Genomic DNA, 20,703 nt, shown 5'->3' with positions numbered 1-20,703 from the left:
TGTGTTAACTATTCAAATGAAAGGGTTTCAAGTGTTTTCTTAAACTTAACAAGAATACTAGAAAGGGAAATCTTCCTAGTCTGCATCCTAAACCTTCCTTCTCAGCTATGCTTCAGAGAAACATGTTTCCTAACCAAACTACTTAAAGATTTCCCTGCTAGCTGTGTTGTCCCCCTCATGCTAACCACTATTCCCCCACCTCTACATACTCTCTAGCTTATTTTCTGGTTGATTTTTTTCATAGCACTTTTTGTCATAATCTATAACTTGTTCATTACAGCATATGCATGAGCTCAGCACAGTGCTGATGTAAAATATACTCAGAGAAGTCAATGAATAAATGAATCTATAGCAGCCAAATACTAAAAACACTTTCTAAAACATTATATATACAGTTTTATTTTTTAATCTCTTTAAAGTCAGCATGAAAACAGCAACATTCAAAGTTTAATTAAAGCACACCACTTAAAAGTTGAAGAAGCTGGGTTTTGGGGGTAAAAAGGAGTGAATAATAAAATAATAAAATTAAACTTATAATTAGAACCATGAGGCATTCAAACAAATTAATAGAACTATAACAGGCTGTTAAAGGAAGTCTTAAGAACATTTGAGGAATAAATACTGATAACCTTAGAGTTGTGTCAAAGAGAGAAATGCTTTCCTATCCGACTGAGAGCAAGGTGAGAAACAAGAAACTAGGATTAGATGGTGGGGCCCAAGACAGTTAGCTGCTGCCAAACAATCACATCATATCCCCCTTTTCCTTAGAAACAGGGCCCTCCTTTGAGTGGGGTATACTTTCGCCCAGCTGAAAGACTCAGTGTAGCTGGGTGTGGGCATGGGACTAAGTTCTTTTGAATGGCACTTCTGAAAAAGCTCTTGAAGGGAGAGAGATGAGTCCTTCTCCCCTGTCTCTTTCCTGCTCCCTCCAGCAACTCCAATAGCCATTATGGACCAGGAGGTAAAAGCCCTGAGTGGCAGAGCAGAAAACAGGCTTCTAGGTCCTGATGGCAGCACCAAGCCACCATGCCAGGTCTACTTCTGCTCTTCTTTTTTATGGGAGAGATAAATTCTTTTATTTCAATCACTGCTATTTTGGTTTCTTTGTTATATTAAGCAAATATAAAAAGCTTCAGATGGTATTCCTTTTATTTCTCTACACCTAGCTGAATCTGGTATTTTCACAAAAATATATGTATATGAAATAAGATGGACTTAAAGAGCGTTGATGTTTATCATCAATATAATAGTAAAGAAATAATTTTTGTACCTATAAAAGGAAATATATGTGCAAAAATATAGGTACAAAAATTATTTCTTTACTATTATATTGATGATAAACATCAAAACTCTTTAAGTCCATCTTATTTCAAATTCTAATCTCTGTTTATCTTCCATCTCTGGTTGTCAAACCATTTCACTCTAGCTATAGCTCTGAAATTTCAAGTTTGAACAAGTCTTACCAATTCAAAATAAATATAAATTAAAAATCTTATTCTCAGGTGATAGATTACCACCTGGATCCAACTCTTGGATTAAGCGCACTCAAAGGGAATCAATCCTAAGTATATCTTCAAAATCAGCTGTTTTAGCCGGATATTAGGAAATTTAACCTGGTCTCTTTAGAAAACCCTTCATTTGCTGATGCCAAAAGTTAAATAAATTATTACTCAAACAAAAAATTTATTTTCCTTCATAAGAATGCACAGAAGCAAGAGAAAGATGTGTAAACATTATAGTTAATTGTTTTAGCTCCTTCCTCCTTCCCTCCCTCCCTTTCTACCTTTTAAGCTTTGCAAAGATAAGGGAAGTAGCTAAGCATAGAAAAGATACTCCACTAGAGCTATGGGACTTGAGGCTGGGAAGATTTTTTTAGTTTCAGACATTTCAGCAAGAATTTCAAAGAAATTTCCTGGAGGAGTACTGATAATTTGAATGACATTTATGATATATAATTAAATATAAACAATAAGTCATATTTCAAAAAGAAGAGGAAAGATGGCTTAGCCATCTGTGTTGTTACATATAAACTAAACAGAGTCTGTTCTATGACCAGAAAGCTGGAGACTCTGTAGAGCAAGTAGGTAGGAAATTTATTAAACATACATGTAAGAGAACATGTGAGCACTCTCATTAGAAAAACAAGATGGAGGGAGAGAGGCACGTGGCCATTTGTTTTTATAGATTAGCTTTACTTCCTTCCCCTCCCCCTTTCTTGTCCAGGACTCTTCCTCTTACCCTCCCTTCTGTCCAGGGCACTGCCTGGTGGTACAGAGTACATTTGGGTGGGTTGGTTGGCTCCACCTTTGTCCACAGATGACTCACTCAGGTGGGGACTGTATGGCTCTAGGTGGAGAGCTGCACTAGTCATAAGAACATGAACACTGAAATCAGATGGCCTGTGACTGAATCCTAGCTCTGCTTATTACTAGTTACAATGAGTCTGGGCAAGTGATTTAAACTTCTGTGAGCCCAAGTTTCCTCATATGTACTATAAGAATACTAACAGAACCTATCTTTTCTTTTTAATGCAATTTTATTGAGATAAAGTCACATACCATATAATCATCCAAAGTGTACAGTGTTTCACAGAATCATCATATAGTTGTGTATTCATCACCACAGTCAATTTCTGAATTTTCATTACTCCAAAAAAAATTAAAATAAGAATAAAAATAAAAATAAAAAAGAACACTCAGAACATCCCTTATTCCTCCATATTATTTATTTTTTGACTTTGGTTTCCTACTCATCTGTCTATATAGTGGATAAAGGGAGTGTCAGTCACAAGGTTTTCACAATCACACAGTCACAAAGAACCTATCTTTGAGGGATGTTATAAAGCTTAGGTTAATACTTGTAAAGCAATTAAATAGTTCTGTGTCTAGCTTATAACATTATATAAGAATTAGTTATTCGCTATTATTGTCACTGTCACTTCTTTCTGCTATAGAAATCAGGTGATCATTAGTATTTGAGGGTAATTAATATGTAAATAGAGTTATAAATGTAGAGGGGCAATGTTGTTTAAAAGTGTAATCTCTTGTTACCTGTATACTGCCAATGACTAGCCAAAGAGAAGTAGACACTGCATATCTCAAAATGCGGCTATACGGAGCTATGTAGCTAGATGGACTTCTGGAAAGACTAGAGGATGAGTCCATTAGTGCTAAGTTCTTAAATCCCACAACCTGGAGTAAAAAGGAAAAAATAATAATTTAAACAAACATCAATAAAGGAAACTCCTCTAGAATGAAAATGAGACACTCCTCCCTACTCCTCACATTGAAAAACCTACGAAATATTAAGGCTTGTACAAACAGTAGAAAATCTAGATAAAATCATTATTATTTAATATTTTAATTATAAATATTTAGTTCATTTAGTATTCTCCTGAATGTGACTAACGGTCACATATTACCATATAAGTGTACATACCAACAGAGCAATGTAACTAAAGAATTTCCATTAAGAGAACAAACCTTTCTTCAGTAAACTTTCAATGAGTTAAACTAACAACTAGTATTTCATTAGCATTTAGCATGTGCTAGGCACTATGTCAAATGTTTTATTCCTTACAACAGTAGTTTTCAAAAGAAGATACCTTCTTTGATAAAAGGAAGATATGGTTAGATATGTTGGTCACCACTATGCCTCCCATCCATCATAAAATAAGTCTTACAGTAAAAGAATCTACTTTATTGACTTTACTAAATCTGGTGTTTTCCAAATTTAATTGACTGTAAAACTTTTTTTCATGTAACACCTTATATCTTTTAAAAGCATTAACTTAAATGAACTTGGTTTAAGTATTGCTTGTATAATTTAAATGACTGGAGATACACAAATTTTTCTCTTAGCTTAAAAAAAAGAGAGAGGAAGGGAATGGGAAAATGAGAGAGGGAAGAAGGGAGGGAGAGAAGAAAGGTAAACACACATAAGAGTTAATAATTCATATCTAATTTTATTTAAGTAGCCTATTTCTAAGAAAACCTGACACATAAACAGTTTCCATGTTTCCAAGTATTAAGTGAATACTTCACTTAATAATTCTGATCAGATCCATGAAGTAACTGGAAATGTCTCATAAGGATTATCCAGCATTGTTTTGTTCTGTAGTAGCCCCTGCAGTTAGCACAGAATGCAGTCCACAGTAGGTATTCAACGATAATTTGTTGAAAAGTATAGTGGTTCTATTGTAGGGGTGAGAAGATGAATCATGGGGAGCACAGAGGGCATTCACAAAATACAGGTACCTAGGCTCACCTCAGAACTACTGAATCAAACATAATCTCTAAGGGTGAGGTCAGGCAAATATATTTTGCAAAAGCTCCCCAAGGAGATTCTGATACAAACCAGTGGTTTAAAAGCTACTCCATTTTAATAGCATGATAAAAGTATCTTGGCTTTTAGAAACTCTTCCACTGACATGACAACTGAGCTGGAATTATGTTAGCACTTATGAGTTACCAATAAATTGCATACAATTACATCAACTAGTTTATACCTCCAAAAAGAAGAGGACAGTAAGTATTTGAAAGAGTGGATTAATTTTTCTCACAGTCTGAATTTCATTCCATTCATTTGCTACAAAATATGTTCTCCATATGCTTATAGGAACAGTAGCACTGCGTACACCACCTTCACCTGGTTAGGGAGATAAAATGAGTAAAGGGGTTTTACCATCTTTGTTCTGCAAGGGTAGTAAAAGAATTTTGGTACAAATGGTTATATATTACCTTCAACAGCTTTAAGAACTTTTCCTTTAGGTCGTTCCCAGTCAATAAAAAATATATCTATGGTAATCTGAGATATGAGTTTATGCAAAAATTGCAGAGCCTGAGAATGACAAACAATAAAACACTTAGGAAAGAATCAGCACTAAGCCTGCTTATGAAAACAATATTGATTTTTTATGAAACAAATGTACTCTAATCACTAGCACGTATATTTTTCACAAATGACTTCACATGCAGTTGAATTACCATCAGGGGACCACTCGAAGCTCACCAAACACTGTGGTATTACCAAATTCACAGAATTTTCATATACATATTAATTCTCCATCCCTTCCTCCATCTTTATTTATAACTATGGAAAAAGGATACATTCTACTTTATCCTGACACATGGGGTCCCTAGCATAGTTGACTCTCTTTCCCCAAGGTTTCCAGAAGCACACTTTGTTTCTAGAACATCTGACATTCTTTATAAGTAAAGACATTTTTCAGCTGTAATTTGCTTTCCATGTAAAGTTTTCAGGTGCTCTCATCTTTTTTTTCCCCAACTCTGATACTGATTTTTAAAAATGTTTTGTTGAAAAACATCTTTTTCATTTACAGTAGTATGTATAAACAGAGTCATTCTTCCTAGTACATGGATTATTGATCAAACAAAGGCTAAAAATCTAAGTATGGGATGTTTTCTCTCCTCAAAGATCTAACAGTTCAGTGGGAACAGCAGACACCAAATAATCACAATACAATGGGATGAATGCTACCACAGAGACAAGTAAAGGGTTTTAGACAGTTGGGAGGAAGAAGAGGAAAGGAATAGGGTAACAGAGAAAAGAGCTTCCAAGACTCCTAAGACTTCAACACTTTACCCTGAATGGTACATTTTACCCTCAATTAACAGAGAAAAAATTCATGCCTGAAGGCATTTTGTCCCCATTATGAATGCATCATTCTTTTTCAAAGAAGAAAGTCATATACTGAAATACCATTTTATCAAATTAGCTACAACTCATGTTTATAACAAAACATGGCTTTTTGCAAAAAATTACTTTAGGCAGATTTTCAGAATGAGCTATCTACTATAGATAAAAGTAGATTTTCCATATAAAATAAAATAATTCATGCTTTCTTTCAAAACCAAAGTAAATTTTACATCAAAGATTTTGAAAGCATTTTAATTTAAAGACTTATAGGTTTATCAGCAGGCCTTTTAAATGCAATTACTGTCCTTTAAAAACTTGCCTTCATAGCAAAAGCACATCCCACATAAGTAACAAAACTTTCTTCTTGATTCGGCATTGGTAACAAAACAGAGACAGACTTCTGTGCCTACAATACAAATTATTTGGTTAAATATGGTCATACAAAGTTTTTACTAAGCACAATTTATAACCAAAGAAAGTGTAAAAGAGTGGCGATACACTCAAAAAATAATGGTGGGTTTCACATTTGCCTCAATACTCTTGATCAGAAATGCCTCCAAATAAAAATAGTTCCTTTATGAAGAGAATATTCAGGCTTTGGCATTCAGGTTAAATTCAGAAATTCACTTACTTTGAAAAAAATAAGCCAATAAAAACCTGTTCCCACTGTGATGATAAAGAAAACATTGGCCAGATCGCCAGCATAGTACACCAAAAATTTCATAACTGTCTGCAAAGTAAAAAAAAAAAAAAAATGTGTCAGAGCTGCTAAAGTTATTAGATTCTATTTAAATTACCATTTTTAATGACATATTATCCACAGTTTCTCAAATCTGAAGTCTTGTTTTATGTATTCATGTATCTCCCAGTTTCAAATACCAATTGAGTCCATCTCTAAATACCTTTCTGATCTTTACCTTTTGGTCTATCCCCTAAATACCTTCTTTTTCAAGTCCTTTTTAGTTTTTACTACTTGAAACTGTTGGAACTGTTTTCTAATTTTCTCCTAGTTTGGAATTCTCCTACCTTAATCTATTCTCCTTACTATCACCAGAGGTAGCATTCCAAAATGTAAACTGGATTATCTCAAACCCCTTTTTAAAAAGGTACGACTCTAAAAAAAAAAAAAAAGGTATTAACTCTTCACTAACTACAGAATAAAATATAAATTCCTGACAAACAAATCCTTCACAACATTAACCAAAATTAACTTTCTAGCCTCATCTGCCAGTTTAACCAGTTACCCAAGGCTTAACCATTCCACACTTTCATATCAAAAACTTTATGGAATGAAATGGGCATTGTTTTACTAAATATTATTTCCCCCTTCTCTATAGCAAACTCTTTAAACGAGACCATGTCTGTCCTTGCTTACAATCACATGCCCCAGTCTCTGGTAGAGTCCCCGGCACATACACAGTAAGTTCTCAGTGACTAGCTATTGAATGAACAGACAACCTGGCTTAAACTTAATTTTTCTCAACTATGCTAAACAGTAAATAGAACTCCCTCCTCTGATTCCTTAGCACAAAGGCTTTGGAGTCAGGAAGATATTCTGGCATGAACAAGCTACTATAGCCTTTCTCAGGTTTTTCACTAGCAAAATGGAAAGAATATCTACTACTAGGTTTTTACAAAAATTAAATGACTCAAAAATTTACTCACTCTCTGTCTCAATTTCAATTTCTATGTAAAGAAAAAAAATATCCAACTTCGTAGGGCTATTAGGAGGAGTAAATGAATTATACACTTAAACCTTAAAAAAGTATCTGGCACATAGTTAAGTATCCAATAAATGTCAGTAGAAAATAAAAACAAAAACAGACACAAGAACAGATTAAATGAGTAGTAAAGCTATAATGTGAATAGAATAAAATGTGGGAGACCATCTTTATGATGTTGGGATAGGGAAGGTCTTCCTAAACAAGATCCTAAAAACACATGCCTTACATGAAAAAGTATTCAAATGTGACAATATTAAAATAATTTATGTTAAACAAAAAACAATGCAGATTAAAAATAACAGATGGTCACATATTTGGAGAAGATATTTCAACATCAAAAACCAAAATGAGATTCATATTTTGAATATACAAGAAACTCCAAATAAACAAAAAAAAAAACTGGAAAGCTAATAGAAAGATAGGTGAGGGATATAAACAAGAAATTCACAGAAGCAGAAACCCAAATGATTAACAAATACACAAAGAGTATCAGAGAAATGAAAGTCAAATCAACAATGAGATACTAATTTCCATCACCAGACTGGCAAAAATCAAAAGGCTGGAAAAATACCAAGCGTAGGTGAAAATGTATGGAAACAAGGACAACATTGCTGGTGGGCATGTACTCTGATCTATGGCAACGTGGGAAGGCAATGAGGTATGAATATACCTTATAGCCTAGCAATACCTCTCCTACTTGTAAACCTCAGAGAAATTTAAGGTACCATTCTTACCTATCTTCTTGCTTATCTTCTGAGAAGAATCCAGAATAGTTAAAAGATAAAAATATAATATAAAAACTCCTAAGGTCATACCTGCAAATCAATCATGGGACTCCCAATGCGCCTCTTCCACCCTGCGGTCTTCAAAAGAGACAACAAAACAGCTAGCCCACCTAATACACCCAAAGCAATCTGAAAAAAAAAGAATATTTTAGATTTATAAACTTCTCTTACAAATGTTCAAAAATACTGCAAATAGAAAGTCAAGAAGTGTTCAAAAAATAATGGGGTCATGTGGAAAGGACACAGGAGCCACGTTAAAGGAGCTCTCAATGGTTAAATCTGGAACAATCTGAACAAGAGAAATAAAGAGTAATGGATTATAACCACTAGAATAAAATAAAAATTCATAAGTCATACTGATTTAAATAATCAATTGAACAGATAAATAAATAGAGGAGAAGGGACAACTCCTCCTTATAACAGAATTCCAATTAATTAACACAGAAGGAATGGTGTAAAAGAAAATCATAAGGTAAAGAATTCAGCAATACTTTTTGCAAGCAAGAATTATCAAGGAATGCTAAAATTATAGGGCAAAAGAGTGATAAGAAACAGAACATCGGCATAGTCTCAAAGCATCTCCCCAGAAGATACTAATTGATTACATAGGGAAAAACAACAGTAAGAGAAATGTGCAGACATCATCTTACCCATGTGATCAAAGTTAACACCACCAATAATAAGATACACTGACAACATGTACCTCCTGATATGATGCACTAAGAAGGGCACAGCATCATCTCTATGATCTTTGCTAACACTACATGAACTCAAACTAATCATGGGAAAATATCAGGAGAGCCCAAGTCAAGGGTCATTTTACAAAATAATTGACCAGTATTTGTCAAAAGTACTAAGTCATGAAAGACAAAGAAAGACCTTCAGTCTGTCACAGATTGAAGGACACTAAAGAGAAGGGAAGTTAAAAGCAATGTGGGATTCCGGATTGGGTCCCAAAACAGAAAAAAAAGGATGATAAAGGAAAAACTGGTGAAATTCAAATAGTATATAGACTAGTTAATCTACTAACTTTAATTTCAATATTAATTTCCTGATTGTGATTACTGCACTACAGTTATTTAAGATGTTAACCTTAGGGAAGGTTGGGTGAAGATACATGGGAAATTTCTGTACTTATTCTGGTGAGTTTTCTGTAAATCTAGTTCGTTCTTTTTAAATTAAAAAGCATACTATAAATAGTTTAACAGGTTAAAATGAACTTACATCTGTCTGGACATGTGCCTCTCCTTGATTCATTTCATAGATGACTGAGAAAGAAACCTGATATTTAGAAAAAATCAAATTAGCCATACTGAAATTTTATAACACAAACCTACATTTATCTTAAAAACAATAACAGTGACAATTTTGGAGAGGAAGTTAGAGAAATTGTGGGAAGATGGCAGAATGAGAAGCTCCACAAATCAGCCCCTCCACCAGAATAACTATTAAACAGATAAGAAGTTTCTGAATAAACTATTTTGAAACTCTGGAGTCTTAGGTGAATACTGTGTAGCATTCAGGGAATGAAGAGGCTGGTAATACCACTGAACTGCTCTCTCTATGCATTGGTTACCATCACCCATCCCCCAGTCTCACAGTAGGCAGCAGAGGGGTCTAGCCCCTGGTATAGCTTACAGCTGTCAGGAAGGGACATAAATACCACTATTTTCCCAAGATCAGGGAAAAGGGGGATAAAGTCTGATTGCTGAGCTTTGCTTCTGATTAGCTACTTCAGGTAACTGAAGCCCTGCCTCTGAGGATATCCACTGTTTCAACCTGTGCTGAACAAAGCTGCAAGACTTAAAAGGTGGTAATGCTTTCTCAGAGCCGCAGAGGGCAGTTGAAGGGTTGTTTAGCTGGGCAGAGGTCAAATCAAGAAAGCATGGCTTTGGGGAGCTGTGGGTGAAGCTCTTGGCACTTTCCTGGCCCTCCCTCATCTACTCCCAAGTGCAGTTTGGAGCCAGCAAACACTCCCTCTGTGTGTATGTGGCCTTATTCTGGCTGGGAAAGAGTAACTTGGGAGATTCTTCTGGTGTCATGTTCTGCTACCAGAATTTGCCCTTAGGCAAAAACAGCTTGTGATAATGAAAGCAACATAAGAAACAACTGAGGTGGGCAGCTTGGGAAACGGCTTGCTTGCTTTAAATCCTACAGGTAGAACACCCAGGAGAGGGAAGGGGTCTGTTTCCTGGGAAATAGTGGGGGCATTCAAATTCCTGTAACAGGGAACTCCTAAAGTCACTAGCAAGCATAAGCCCTGGACAACATACAGACCCTGAAAAGACAGGGAGGACCCTGGACTTTGTATTCACCTTGAGCTGACCTTCCTGGTAGGAGAACTGAACTCTAAAGGACAGCACCAGTCAACAAAAAGCCAATTTTAAAAGATGGTGAAACATGCTTCTTGCTTGGGTTTGCTTGGTTTTACTACTGTGTTAGTTAGATTCAGTTGTCAACTTGGCCAGGTGAGTATACCTAGTTCTGTTGCTGCAGACACAAGCCAATGGTACATGAACCTCATCTGTTGCTAATTACATCTGCAGTCGGCTAGGAGGCGTGTCTGCTGCAATGAATGATGTTTGACTTAATTGGCTGGTGCTTAAATGAGAGAATGCAATGTAGCACAGCCTAGCAGCTCGGCATTCCTCATCTCAGCACTTGCAGCTCAGCCCAGGCCTTTGGAGATGCAGAAAGAAGTCACCCCGGGGAAAGTTGGTGGAACCCAGGAGCCTGGAGAGAAGACCAGCCGAGACCATCTTGTGCCTTCCACGTAAGAAAGAACCTCAGTGGAAAGTTAGCTGCCTTTCCTCTGAAGAACCAACAAAATAAATCCCCTTTTATTAAAAGCCAATCCGTCTCTGGTGTGTTGCATTCCAGCAGCTAGCAAACTAGAACAACTACCTTCTAACACTCGAGAAAATCTCTGTCATATGACTCAGTAGTTATAAACTCAAGAAACAGACATTTGAGGGAATAGGGCCCTGAATTAACATTGTAATGTACAACAAAAGATTACAAGACAAAGAAACAGGAAATGATGGTCCATCCAAAGGAATAGAGGAAAATTCCAGAAAATGTCAACAGAGAAGGCCAGATTGTGGACATACTGGACAAAGACATAAAAAAGTTAATTTCAAAATACTCAATGACATGAAGGAAAATACTAGAGGATATCAGGAAAACAATGAATTAACAATATGAGAATCTTGATAAAAATGTTAAAAAGGAAGCAAACAATTTCTGGAGTCAAAGACCACAGTAACTGAAATAAAAAACTCCCTAGAGGGTTTCAACAGCAGACTGGAGCTGACAAAAGAATCAGTGAACTCAAAGATATGACGATTAAGTCAGGCTGAGGAGAAGAAAGACAAAAGAATTACAAAAAGCAAAAATAGCCTAAGAAAGCTACAGGGCACCATCAAGCATACCACTGTATATATTATATATTATGGAAGGAGAAGAATAAAAATAACAATAAAACTCTTCCCAAATGTTGCAAAAGATGTAAATATGCACATCCAAGGACTCCAAGAAACACCAAACAGGACAAATTTCATGAGGAAAATGCCCTACCACATAGTGATCAAACTGTCAAATATAAAGGACAAGGAGAGAATTCTGAAAGCTGGAAGAAAAAAGCAATGTATTATGTACAAGGGAGTCCCAATTAGATGAAGTTAATCTAATTAGATTAAGTTAATTAAGTTAATCTAATTAGATTAAGTTAATCTAATTCTCATCAGAAACCATGCTGGCAAGAATGATACTTAAAATGCTGAGAAGAAGCAACTGCCAACCAAGAATTTTTTATCTGGTATGGGAGGGATTAAGAAATTTCGAGATTAACACAAATTGAGGGAGTTCATCACCATTTGACCTGCCCTACAAACATATGCTGAAGGGAGTTCTTCAGTCTGAAAGGAAAGGACATGAGATAGTGATTCAAAGGGGCATAAAGAAATAAAGACATTTAGTAAAGATAACAATATGGGTAATTACAAATGCCAGTAAGTGTTTTATATTTTGGGTATGTAACTCCACTTCTTACATCCTACAAGTGCCAAAATGCAAATGCCTAAAAAATAATGATAATTCTATAGTTTTGGACATACAATGTATGAAGATGCAATTTGTAACAAATACAAAAAAAAAAAGGTGGGGGGGGTGAAGGAGTATGTCAACAGTATAGGTGTATGCTACTGAAGTCAAATTGGTATCAAATCAAATATGGTTGCTGAATATAACCTCAGGGTAACCACAAGGAAAATATATGAAAGATATATCCACAAAGAAACGAAAAGGGACACATTACATATAATATAAAAACCAAATAAATATGAAAATAAGCTTTAACAAAAGAAGTGAAGGACAAAAAAAGCTATAAGACTTACAAAGAATATAAACAGTAAAATGGTAAAAGAAAGTACATTATCAGTAGTCACATTAAATATACATGGCTTAAACTCCCCAGTCAAAAGGCAGATATTAGCAGAATGGTTAAAAAAGCATGACCCAACTAAATAATAAAAGACTCACCTTAAATTCAAAGACATTAAGTAGCTGGAAAGTGAAAGGATGGGAAAAATATACAAAGCAAACAGTAACTAAAGGAGAACTGGGATAGCTATGCTAAAATCAGATAAAACAGACCTTAATACAAAAACTGTTATGAGGGTCAAAGATGATCAGTATATACTGATAAAGGGGTCAATTCAACAAGAAGACATAACAATTATAAATATATATGCGCCTAACAATAAAGCTCCAAAATATGTGAAGCAAATACTGACCAATCTGAAGGCAGAAATAGACAGTGACATTAATAATAGGAGGCTTTAATATACTACTTTCAATAACAAACAGAACATCTAGACAGATTATCAATAAAGCAATACCAAACCTGAACAATATTCTAAACCAACTGTCCCTAACAAACATAAATAGAATACTTCATCCAAAAGCAACAAAATATACATTCTTGTCAAATGCACATGGGTCATTCCCAAGACAGACCATATTTAAGGGCACAAAACAAGTCTCAATAAATTAAAAAATGCTGAAATCATAAAATGTACCTTTTTCAACCACAATGGAATGAAACCAGAAATCAACAGCAGAGGAAAAATGGAAAATTCACAAATGCGGAAATTAAGTAACATACTCTATGACAACTAGCGGGTTAAAGAGGAACTTCCAAGAGAAATTAGGAGATATCTCAGGGCAAGTGAAATGAAAATACAGCATACCAAAACTTATGGGATACAGCAGAGAGGGGAATTTATAGATCTAAATGCTTACATTAAAAAAGAATGAGGGTGATATAAAAACTCAGAAATGGACAGCACAATACTACCCAATTGTAATGCAATTATGTTAAAACACTGAATGAAGCTGCATGTGAGGTATAGGTTTTTTGTTTTTGTTTTTTTTGTTTTTTTTTTCTTTCTATTATTGTTTTAATTCTTATTCTGTTGTCTTTTTATTTCTTTTTCTAAATCGATGCAAATGTACTAAGAAATGATGAATATGCAACTATGTGATGTTATTAAGAATTACTGATTGTACATGTAGATTGGAATGATTTCTAATTGTTTTGTTAATTCTTTTTTTAATTAATAAAAAAAAAAAAAAAAAAAAAAAGAATGAGGGGCTGTGCGACAGTGGCTCAGTGGGAGAGTTCTAGCCTGCCATGCCAGAGACCCAGGTTCAGTTCCCAGCGCCTGCCCACACACACACACACACACACACACATACAAAATGAGGGTGCACAGGTGGTTCTGTGGTAGAATGCTTGCCTTCCATGCAGGAGACCCAGGTTCGATTCCCAGACCATGCACCCGGCGTCCGCCCCCCCCCCAAAAAAATGAATAAAGATTTCAAATTAGAGATATAACCTCAAAACTGAAAGAACTATAAAAAGAAGAGCAAACTAAACCCAAAGCTAGCAGAAGGAAGAAAATAACAAAGATCAGAGTAGAGATAAATGAAAGAGAGGAAACAAAAAAACAGACAAAATCAACAAAGTTGGTTCTTTGAAAAGATCAATAAAATTGACAAACCTTTAGCTACACTGACAAAGAAAAAAAGAGAGAAGAAACAAATAATACAAAACAGAAATGAAAATGGGAACACTACTACCAACTTCACTAGAAAAAAAAGTACTAAAACAGCATAGCATGAACAATGGCAGGCCAACAACCTAGATAATTTGATGAAATGGAAAATTCGTAGAAACACACAAATTATCTACACTAACTCAAGAAGAAATAGGAGATGTCAACAAACCAACAATAAGAGATTGAATCAGTTGTCAAAAAATCTTCCAATAAAGGCAAGCCCAGGCCTAGATGACTACACTGATGAATTTTACTAAACATTCCAAGAAAAATGAACATCATAATATATCATCAAAATGAATATCATTCATAAATGAACATCAATCCTGCTCAAACTCTTCAAACAACTGAAGAGGGAACATGGCCTAATTCATTCTCATACCAAAGCCAGATAAAAGATACAAGAAAAGAAAATTTCAGGCCAGTATCTCTTACAAATATAGACACCAAATCCTCAACAAAATACTAGCAATCTAAATCCAACAGCAAATTAAAAGAATTACACATTGTGATTCAGTGGGATTTATCCCAGGTATGCAAGGCTGGCTCAATATAAGAAAATCAATTAATGTAATACATCACATTAACAGAATGAAGGGGGAAAAAAATCCACACGAATATCTCAATTGACACAGAAAAGGTACCACAGAATTGAGCACCCATTCTTTTTTTAAATATTTTCATTGAGATATCTTCATACTCATACAGTCTATCCATACTATACAATCATTGACTCACGATATCATCATATATTCGTGTATTCATCACCATGATCATTTTTAGATTATTTGCATCACTCCACAAAAAGAAATAAATTAGATAATGTGCTACCCAAAATAGAAATTTTGCACCAAATAACCATCTCTCTCTTTGGTCTTGCACAGAGTTTGAAGTTTGAAAATATGGGCCATCATCATCCTTTACCCAGTATTCTGATTTACCTTAGTCCTGCCCAGATCAGCTTCATTCATAAATCTAGATGAAGTTTGATCACTTTTTCAGCTTTTTAAACAGTTACTAAATTTGCATCACTCCAGAAAAGAAAAAGACTCATACATCCCATACCCCTTATCCCTCCCTCATTGACCACTAGTATTACAATCTACCCAATTTTTTTGTACTCCTCATTGCCCCCCTCCCCATTATTTATTTATTTTTTATCCTTATTTTTTTACTCATCCAAATCCTTGGATACAGAAGCATGAGACACAAAGATTTTCACAATCACACAGTCACACTGTAAAAGTTACATAGTTAACAATCATCTTCAAGAATCAAAGCTACTACTAGGTACTTCCTTCTATTCACTCCAAGACACCACAAACTAAAAAGGGAAATTTATATAAACACATAAGAATAACCTCCAGGATAACCTGTCAACTCTGTTTGAAATCTCTCAGCCACTGAAATTTTATTTTGTCTCACTTCTCTCTTTCTCCTTTTGGTCAAGAAGGCTTTCTCAATCACATGACGCTGGGTCTCGGTTCATTCCGGGAGTCCTATCCCATGTTGCCAGGGAGATTTATACCCCTGGGAGTCATGTCCCACATAGTAGGGAGGGCAATAAGTTCATCTGCCGAACTGGCTTAGAGAGAGAGGCCACTTCTGAGCAACAAAAGAGGTTCTCTGTGAGAACTCTTAGGCATAATTATAAGTAGGCTTAACTTCTCTTTGCAGGAATAAGCTTCAGAGGGGCAAACCCCAAGATTGTGGGCTCAGCCTACTGAATTGGTTGTCCATGCTTGCAAGAAAATCAAGAGTTCCCCAGAGGGGAAAGTTGAATATTTTCTCCTTTCTCTCCAGTCCACCAAGGGAAGTTTGCAAATACTTTTTTATTCGCTGCCCAAATTACTCTGGGATATATCAATAAAGCAATAGTGTGATCACTAACCTGTACAAACCAACAAGATCTAATGCCCTATTCAAGATTCCATGTAATTACAGTGTTCAAGAAAACTGAACATACAAAAGCTATTAGATAAGTGGTACCCAAAATACAAATTTTGCACAAATAAACATCTCTCCCTTTGGTCTCACTCAGAGTGAAATATGGACCATATCAACCTTTACTCAGTATTTTGATTTACCTTATTCCTATCAAAATCAGCTTCATTCACATATGTAGATGAAGTCTGATCACTTGGTCAGCTTTTTTAGCAGTTGCTGAATGGATAATGCTGACTTTCATAGCTTCAGTACTCTAACTCAGAGTCTCAAGTGACAAATACCTGAAGTTTCAGGAAATGACTAGGTTATATACAAATAGCTCTGGATCTCAGAATTTTGAAATATCAGTTACAACTCCTAAATATATGTCTGCTGTAAAATCTTACAGTCTAGAAACCTTAACAATAGGCCCCAACCTGATAACCCATGCTCTTAATTTCAATTCTCTGAGTTTGCATTTTATAGTTAATCCATATGAGTGAGGCATGATAATATTTGTTTTTTTGTTTCTGATATTTTATTCAATATTGTCCTTAAGGTTCATTCACTTAATTGCATGCCTCACAACTTCATTTCTTCTTGTAGTCACTCCAGTAGTCCGTTGTATGTAAACATCACAGTTTCCCCTTCCATTCCTCAGTCATTTTACTGTTAGGCCACCTCCATCCACTCTAGTACCCATTCTTGATTAAAAAAAAAAAAAACACTTAGAAAACTAGGAACAGAAGGAAACTTCCTCAGTATGATAAAGGGAATATTTGAAAATCCCACAGCTAATATCATACCATAAGCTTTCCCCCTAAGATCAAGAAAAAATAAAGGATGCCTACTGTCATCACTATCATTCAACACTGTACTGGAAATTCTAGCCAGAGCAATTAGGCAAGAAAAAGAAATAAAAGGCATCTAAATTATAAAAGAAGAAGTGAAACTTTCCCTATTTGCAGATGACATTAACCTACAGACAAAAAATCCTGAAAAATCCACAACAAAACTCCTAGAGCTAATATATATGAATTCAGTAAAGTAGCAGGGTACAAGAGCAACATCCCCAAATCAGTAATGCTTCTATAGACTAGTAATGAACAGCAAAAAGAAAAAAATTCTATTTATAATAGTAGCTAAAAGAATCAAATATCTAGGAATAAACCTAACTCAGGACTAAAGGTCTCATACACAGAAGCTATAAAATATTACTTAAAGAAATCAAAGGAAGCCTAAATAAATGGAAGGAAATTCCATGTTCATGGATTAGAAGACTAAATATTGTTAAGATGTTAATTCTACAGAAAGCAATATATAAATTGAATGCAATCCAAGTTCCAATGGCTTTCTTTGCAGAAGTAGAAAAGCCAATCATCAAACTTATATAGAAAGATAAGGGGCCCCAAATAGCCAAAGCCATCTTGAAAATGAAGTGGAGGACTCACACTTACTGTTCTTAAATTATTACAAAGCCACAGTAATCAAAATAGCATGTTACTGGCAAAAGGACAGTACCATATAGATCAACGAAATTAAATTGAGAACTCAGAAATCAATTCTCACTTTATGGCCAAGTGCTTTTTTGACAAGGGAGCAGAACACTCAACTGAGAAAGAATATCTCTTCAACAAATGGTGGTGGGAAGACTGGATTTCCATTTGCCAAAAAAAAAAAAAAAAAAAAAAAGAAAAAAGAAAGGGAGAGGACCCTAGCTCACACCATATACAAAAATGAACTCAAAATGGGTCAAAGACTCCAATATAAGAGCCAGAATTATAAAATCCCAGAAAAATATATAGGAAAGAATCTTGTGTTAGGTATGGTTTCTTAGACTTTACATAAAAAACATGAGCATCAAAAGAAAAAAATAGATAAATTTTTCATCAAAATAAAAATTGGGGGCATCAACTTTATCATGAAAGTAAAATGACAATCTACAAAATGGAAAAAGCAATTTGGGAACCATTATCTGGTAAAAAAAAGGCTTAATATCCAGAATATATTTTAAAAATCCTTCAATTCAACCACAAAAAGACAATCAACCCCAATTCAAAAATGGGCAAAAGATCTGAACAGATATTTCAACAAAGAAGATTTAAAAATGGCCAAAAAGTACATGGAAAGATGCTCAACATCACCAGTCATTAGGAAAATGCAACTCAAAAACATAAGATAACATTTCATATCCACTGGAATTGCTCCTATTAAAAAAAATAGAAAATTACAAGTGTTGAAGAGGATATGGATAAATAGGAACACTCATTGCTGGTGAGACTATAAAAATGGTGCAGCCACTGTGGAAGACAGTCTAGCAGTTGCTCACAAAGGTAAATATAGGTAAGTGTAAGTATCAAGCTAAAGAAATAAAGTCACTGTCTGTCGAAGTTATCACTGAACTTTATGAAAGAGGTTTTCAAAGAAGAAAAATGGCAAAGGCCTGACTAGATGAAGGAGTAAACAGCTGGAAAATGAAGGAAAGAGACACACTAGCAGGATGAAAAACTGGAAAAATAGAGAGGCTGGTTGAATAAGGGGTTGGGATGAAACAGGATACTGAAGAAAGTAATGTAAACAAATACAGGTAAAAGATGAGCTTAAGAAAGGAGAAAGGGCCCTTCTTTCTTAGAAAAAGGAAGAAGAGAAGGGAATGACGCAAATACCAAAATTATGAAGTTAAGATTAAAGAACATGAAGGAATTCATATTGGATGGGGTTGATCAGCAATATAAGGATCAAGGTTATTTACTATTGGTGAGAGAGCAGAAATAGCTGAATGCTTAAAAGTAACAGTAGGTGTTACAGAAATTCTATCAGAAATTAACAGAAGATGATGAAAGAACTATATAGTCAACAATTAGAGTGAATTTGAAGTGGACTTTATCATGATTTTCTCAACACTTTTTCTATTTCTTATTTCCCAATTTGTCAAGACTTAGTTTGAAATATTTTAGACAAGAATAATATTAAAGAAAAGACTCATATGTGTTTTACACTAAATAAATATACTTTTGGTTATCCATGAAGGGTTACTCCAAAAAATTTTAAACCAGTGTCATGGTCAGGTTCACGTGTCAAATTTACCAGGTGGTGGTACCTGACTGTCTGGTTGGGCAAGTGCTGGCCTGTCTGTTGCTATGAGGACATTTCATAGAATTAAATCATGATCATGTCGGCTGCATCCACAGCTGATTCCATTTGTAATCAGCCAAGGGGAGTGTCATCTGCAATGAGTGGTGTTTAATTTAATCAATGGAAGATTTTTAAGAAGGATTCAGAAGAGACAGCTTCTCTTCTCTTCCAGCTTTGACCGGCAAGCCTCTCCTGTGGAGTTCGTCCAGACCTTCCATCAGAATTGTCAGCTTCACAGCCTGCCCTACAGATTTTGGACTCTATGTCCCCACAGTTATGTGAGACACTTTAAAAAATTTTTTATTTATGGATATTTCCTGTTGATTCTGTTTCTCTGGAGAACCCTAACTAATACAACCAGGCAGTCTTTTGTTGTTACTAAATGTATTTCTGGATTCTCTTATTACAGTGTATACAAGCTCAGGTAACGCAAACTAATTTTAGTATCAGATTACATAACACAATTGAGGATGGTAAAACTTCAAGAGAAAAGCTATATTATATACCTAGCCAAAAGCTGCTGGGTACAAGTACAACAGAGAGGTCAGAGCACTGGCTAAAAGAACTACAATGTTAAAATTCAGAAAAATAAACTAGTAGAAATTAAAAGCTCTTAGGTTTGCAAGACACAAATGTTTATACCCACATCTTATGTTTTCAGAGAGGGAAGGGAACATCTGTTCCATCTCTAGAAGGAAAAAGGAAAGAAAGAATACCTCTGGTTTTTATCTCTATCCCTGTCTTATTCACCCATCCTGAAAGCCAGATGCTCTATCTGAGAGGTTGAGAGGCAGAGGAAGTAAGCACACATGGCTCAGTCTTTTCCAGGCTCCTTCTCTGAAGGGCAGTCTGTCTTAAAGATATAAAGGGTCTCTTCTGTGTACAGGTCCTTTAGACAGGGGAGGCCTTTAGTTCAGGTGGAGAAGTGGTAGGAAGCCTATTTGGTTTCAGGTCCAACCTGCATTCCCTTCCTCATTCCAGAACTACTAGTTATAAAACTGATCATTTTAATTTCCTTCTGCCTGTGGCAGTGTGCCTCTGTCAGGTGGGCTATGGACTATTGAGAAAAGAATGCACGTACCCATTATAAAGACTGAGTTCTTGGTATAATTTGGCAAGGAGACAAAATCTAAGAGAAGCCAGGTGGTCAAAAAGGACAAGAGAAGATATTGTATATCTCACCATCCCCCAAGATCCCGACAGGGACATGAACTACACGTAATGCTATCTATTGAAAAATGTAATACTTGCTTTTGATACTCAGGACTCATAAAAACTCATCTTTTACCATTACTGGTAACATGTAAGTAAGGCTTGACTATATAGAGAGAAGGACTCACTTTAAACTTGAAAAAA

The 20,703-nt window shown here is 35.2% G+C and overlaps 1 protein-coding gene across 5 annotated transcripts in view; it reads right to left on the bottom strand.

Annotated features, from left to right (window-relative positions):
- TMEM67 (transmembrane protein 67) overlaps positions 1 to 20,703 on the bottom strand; it is a 153,400-nt gene that overhangs the window by 69,161 nt on the left and 63,536 nt on the right. For all 5 annotated transcript variants that reach the window (XR_013178340.1, XM_077167206.1, XM_077167205.1 and 2 more), the window contains 7 exons: positions 9,392 to 9,448; positions 8,198 to 8,296; positions 6,290 to 6,388; positions 5,978 to 6,064; positions 4,740 to 4,839; positions 4,508 to 4,647; positions 3,051 to 3,191 (listed from right to left, as the gene is read on the bottom strand). Coding sequence is in view for 4 of the 5 variants with exons in the window: in XM_077167206.1 (XP_077023321.1) it covers positions 3,051 to 3,191; positions 4,508 to 4,647; positions 4,740 to 4,839; positions 5,978 to 6,064; positions 6,290 to 6,388; positions 8,198 to 8,296; positions 9,392 to 9,448 (723 nt within the window). In the remaining variant the exon portion in view is untranslated. The remainder of the gene's footprint in view (positions 1 to 3,050; positions 3,192 to 4,507; positions 4,648 to 4,739; positions 4,840 to 5,977; positions 6,065 to 6,289; positions 6,389 to 8,197; positions 8,297 to 9,391; positions 9,449 to 20,703) is intronic.

The sequence above is a fragment of the Tamandua tetradactyla genome, chromosome 6, assembly GCF_023851605.1.
Source record: "Tamandua tetradactyla isolate mTamTet1 chromosome 6, mTamTet1.pri, whole genome shotgun sequence".
NCBI classification, from domain to species: domain Eukaryota; kingdom Metazoa; phylum Chordata; class Mammalia; order Pilosa; family Myrmecophagidae; genus Tamandua; species Tamandua tetradactyla.
This window is presented reverse-complemented; position numbering and strand designations above follow the sequence as displayed.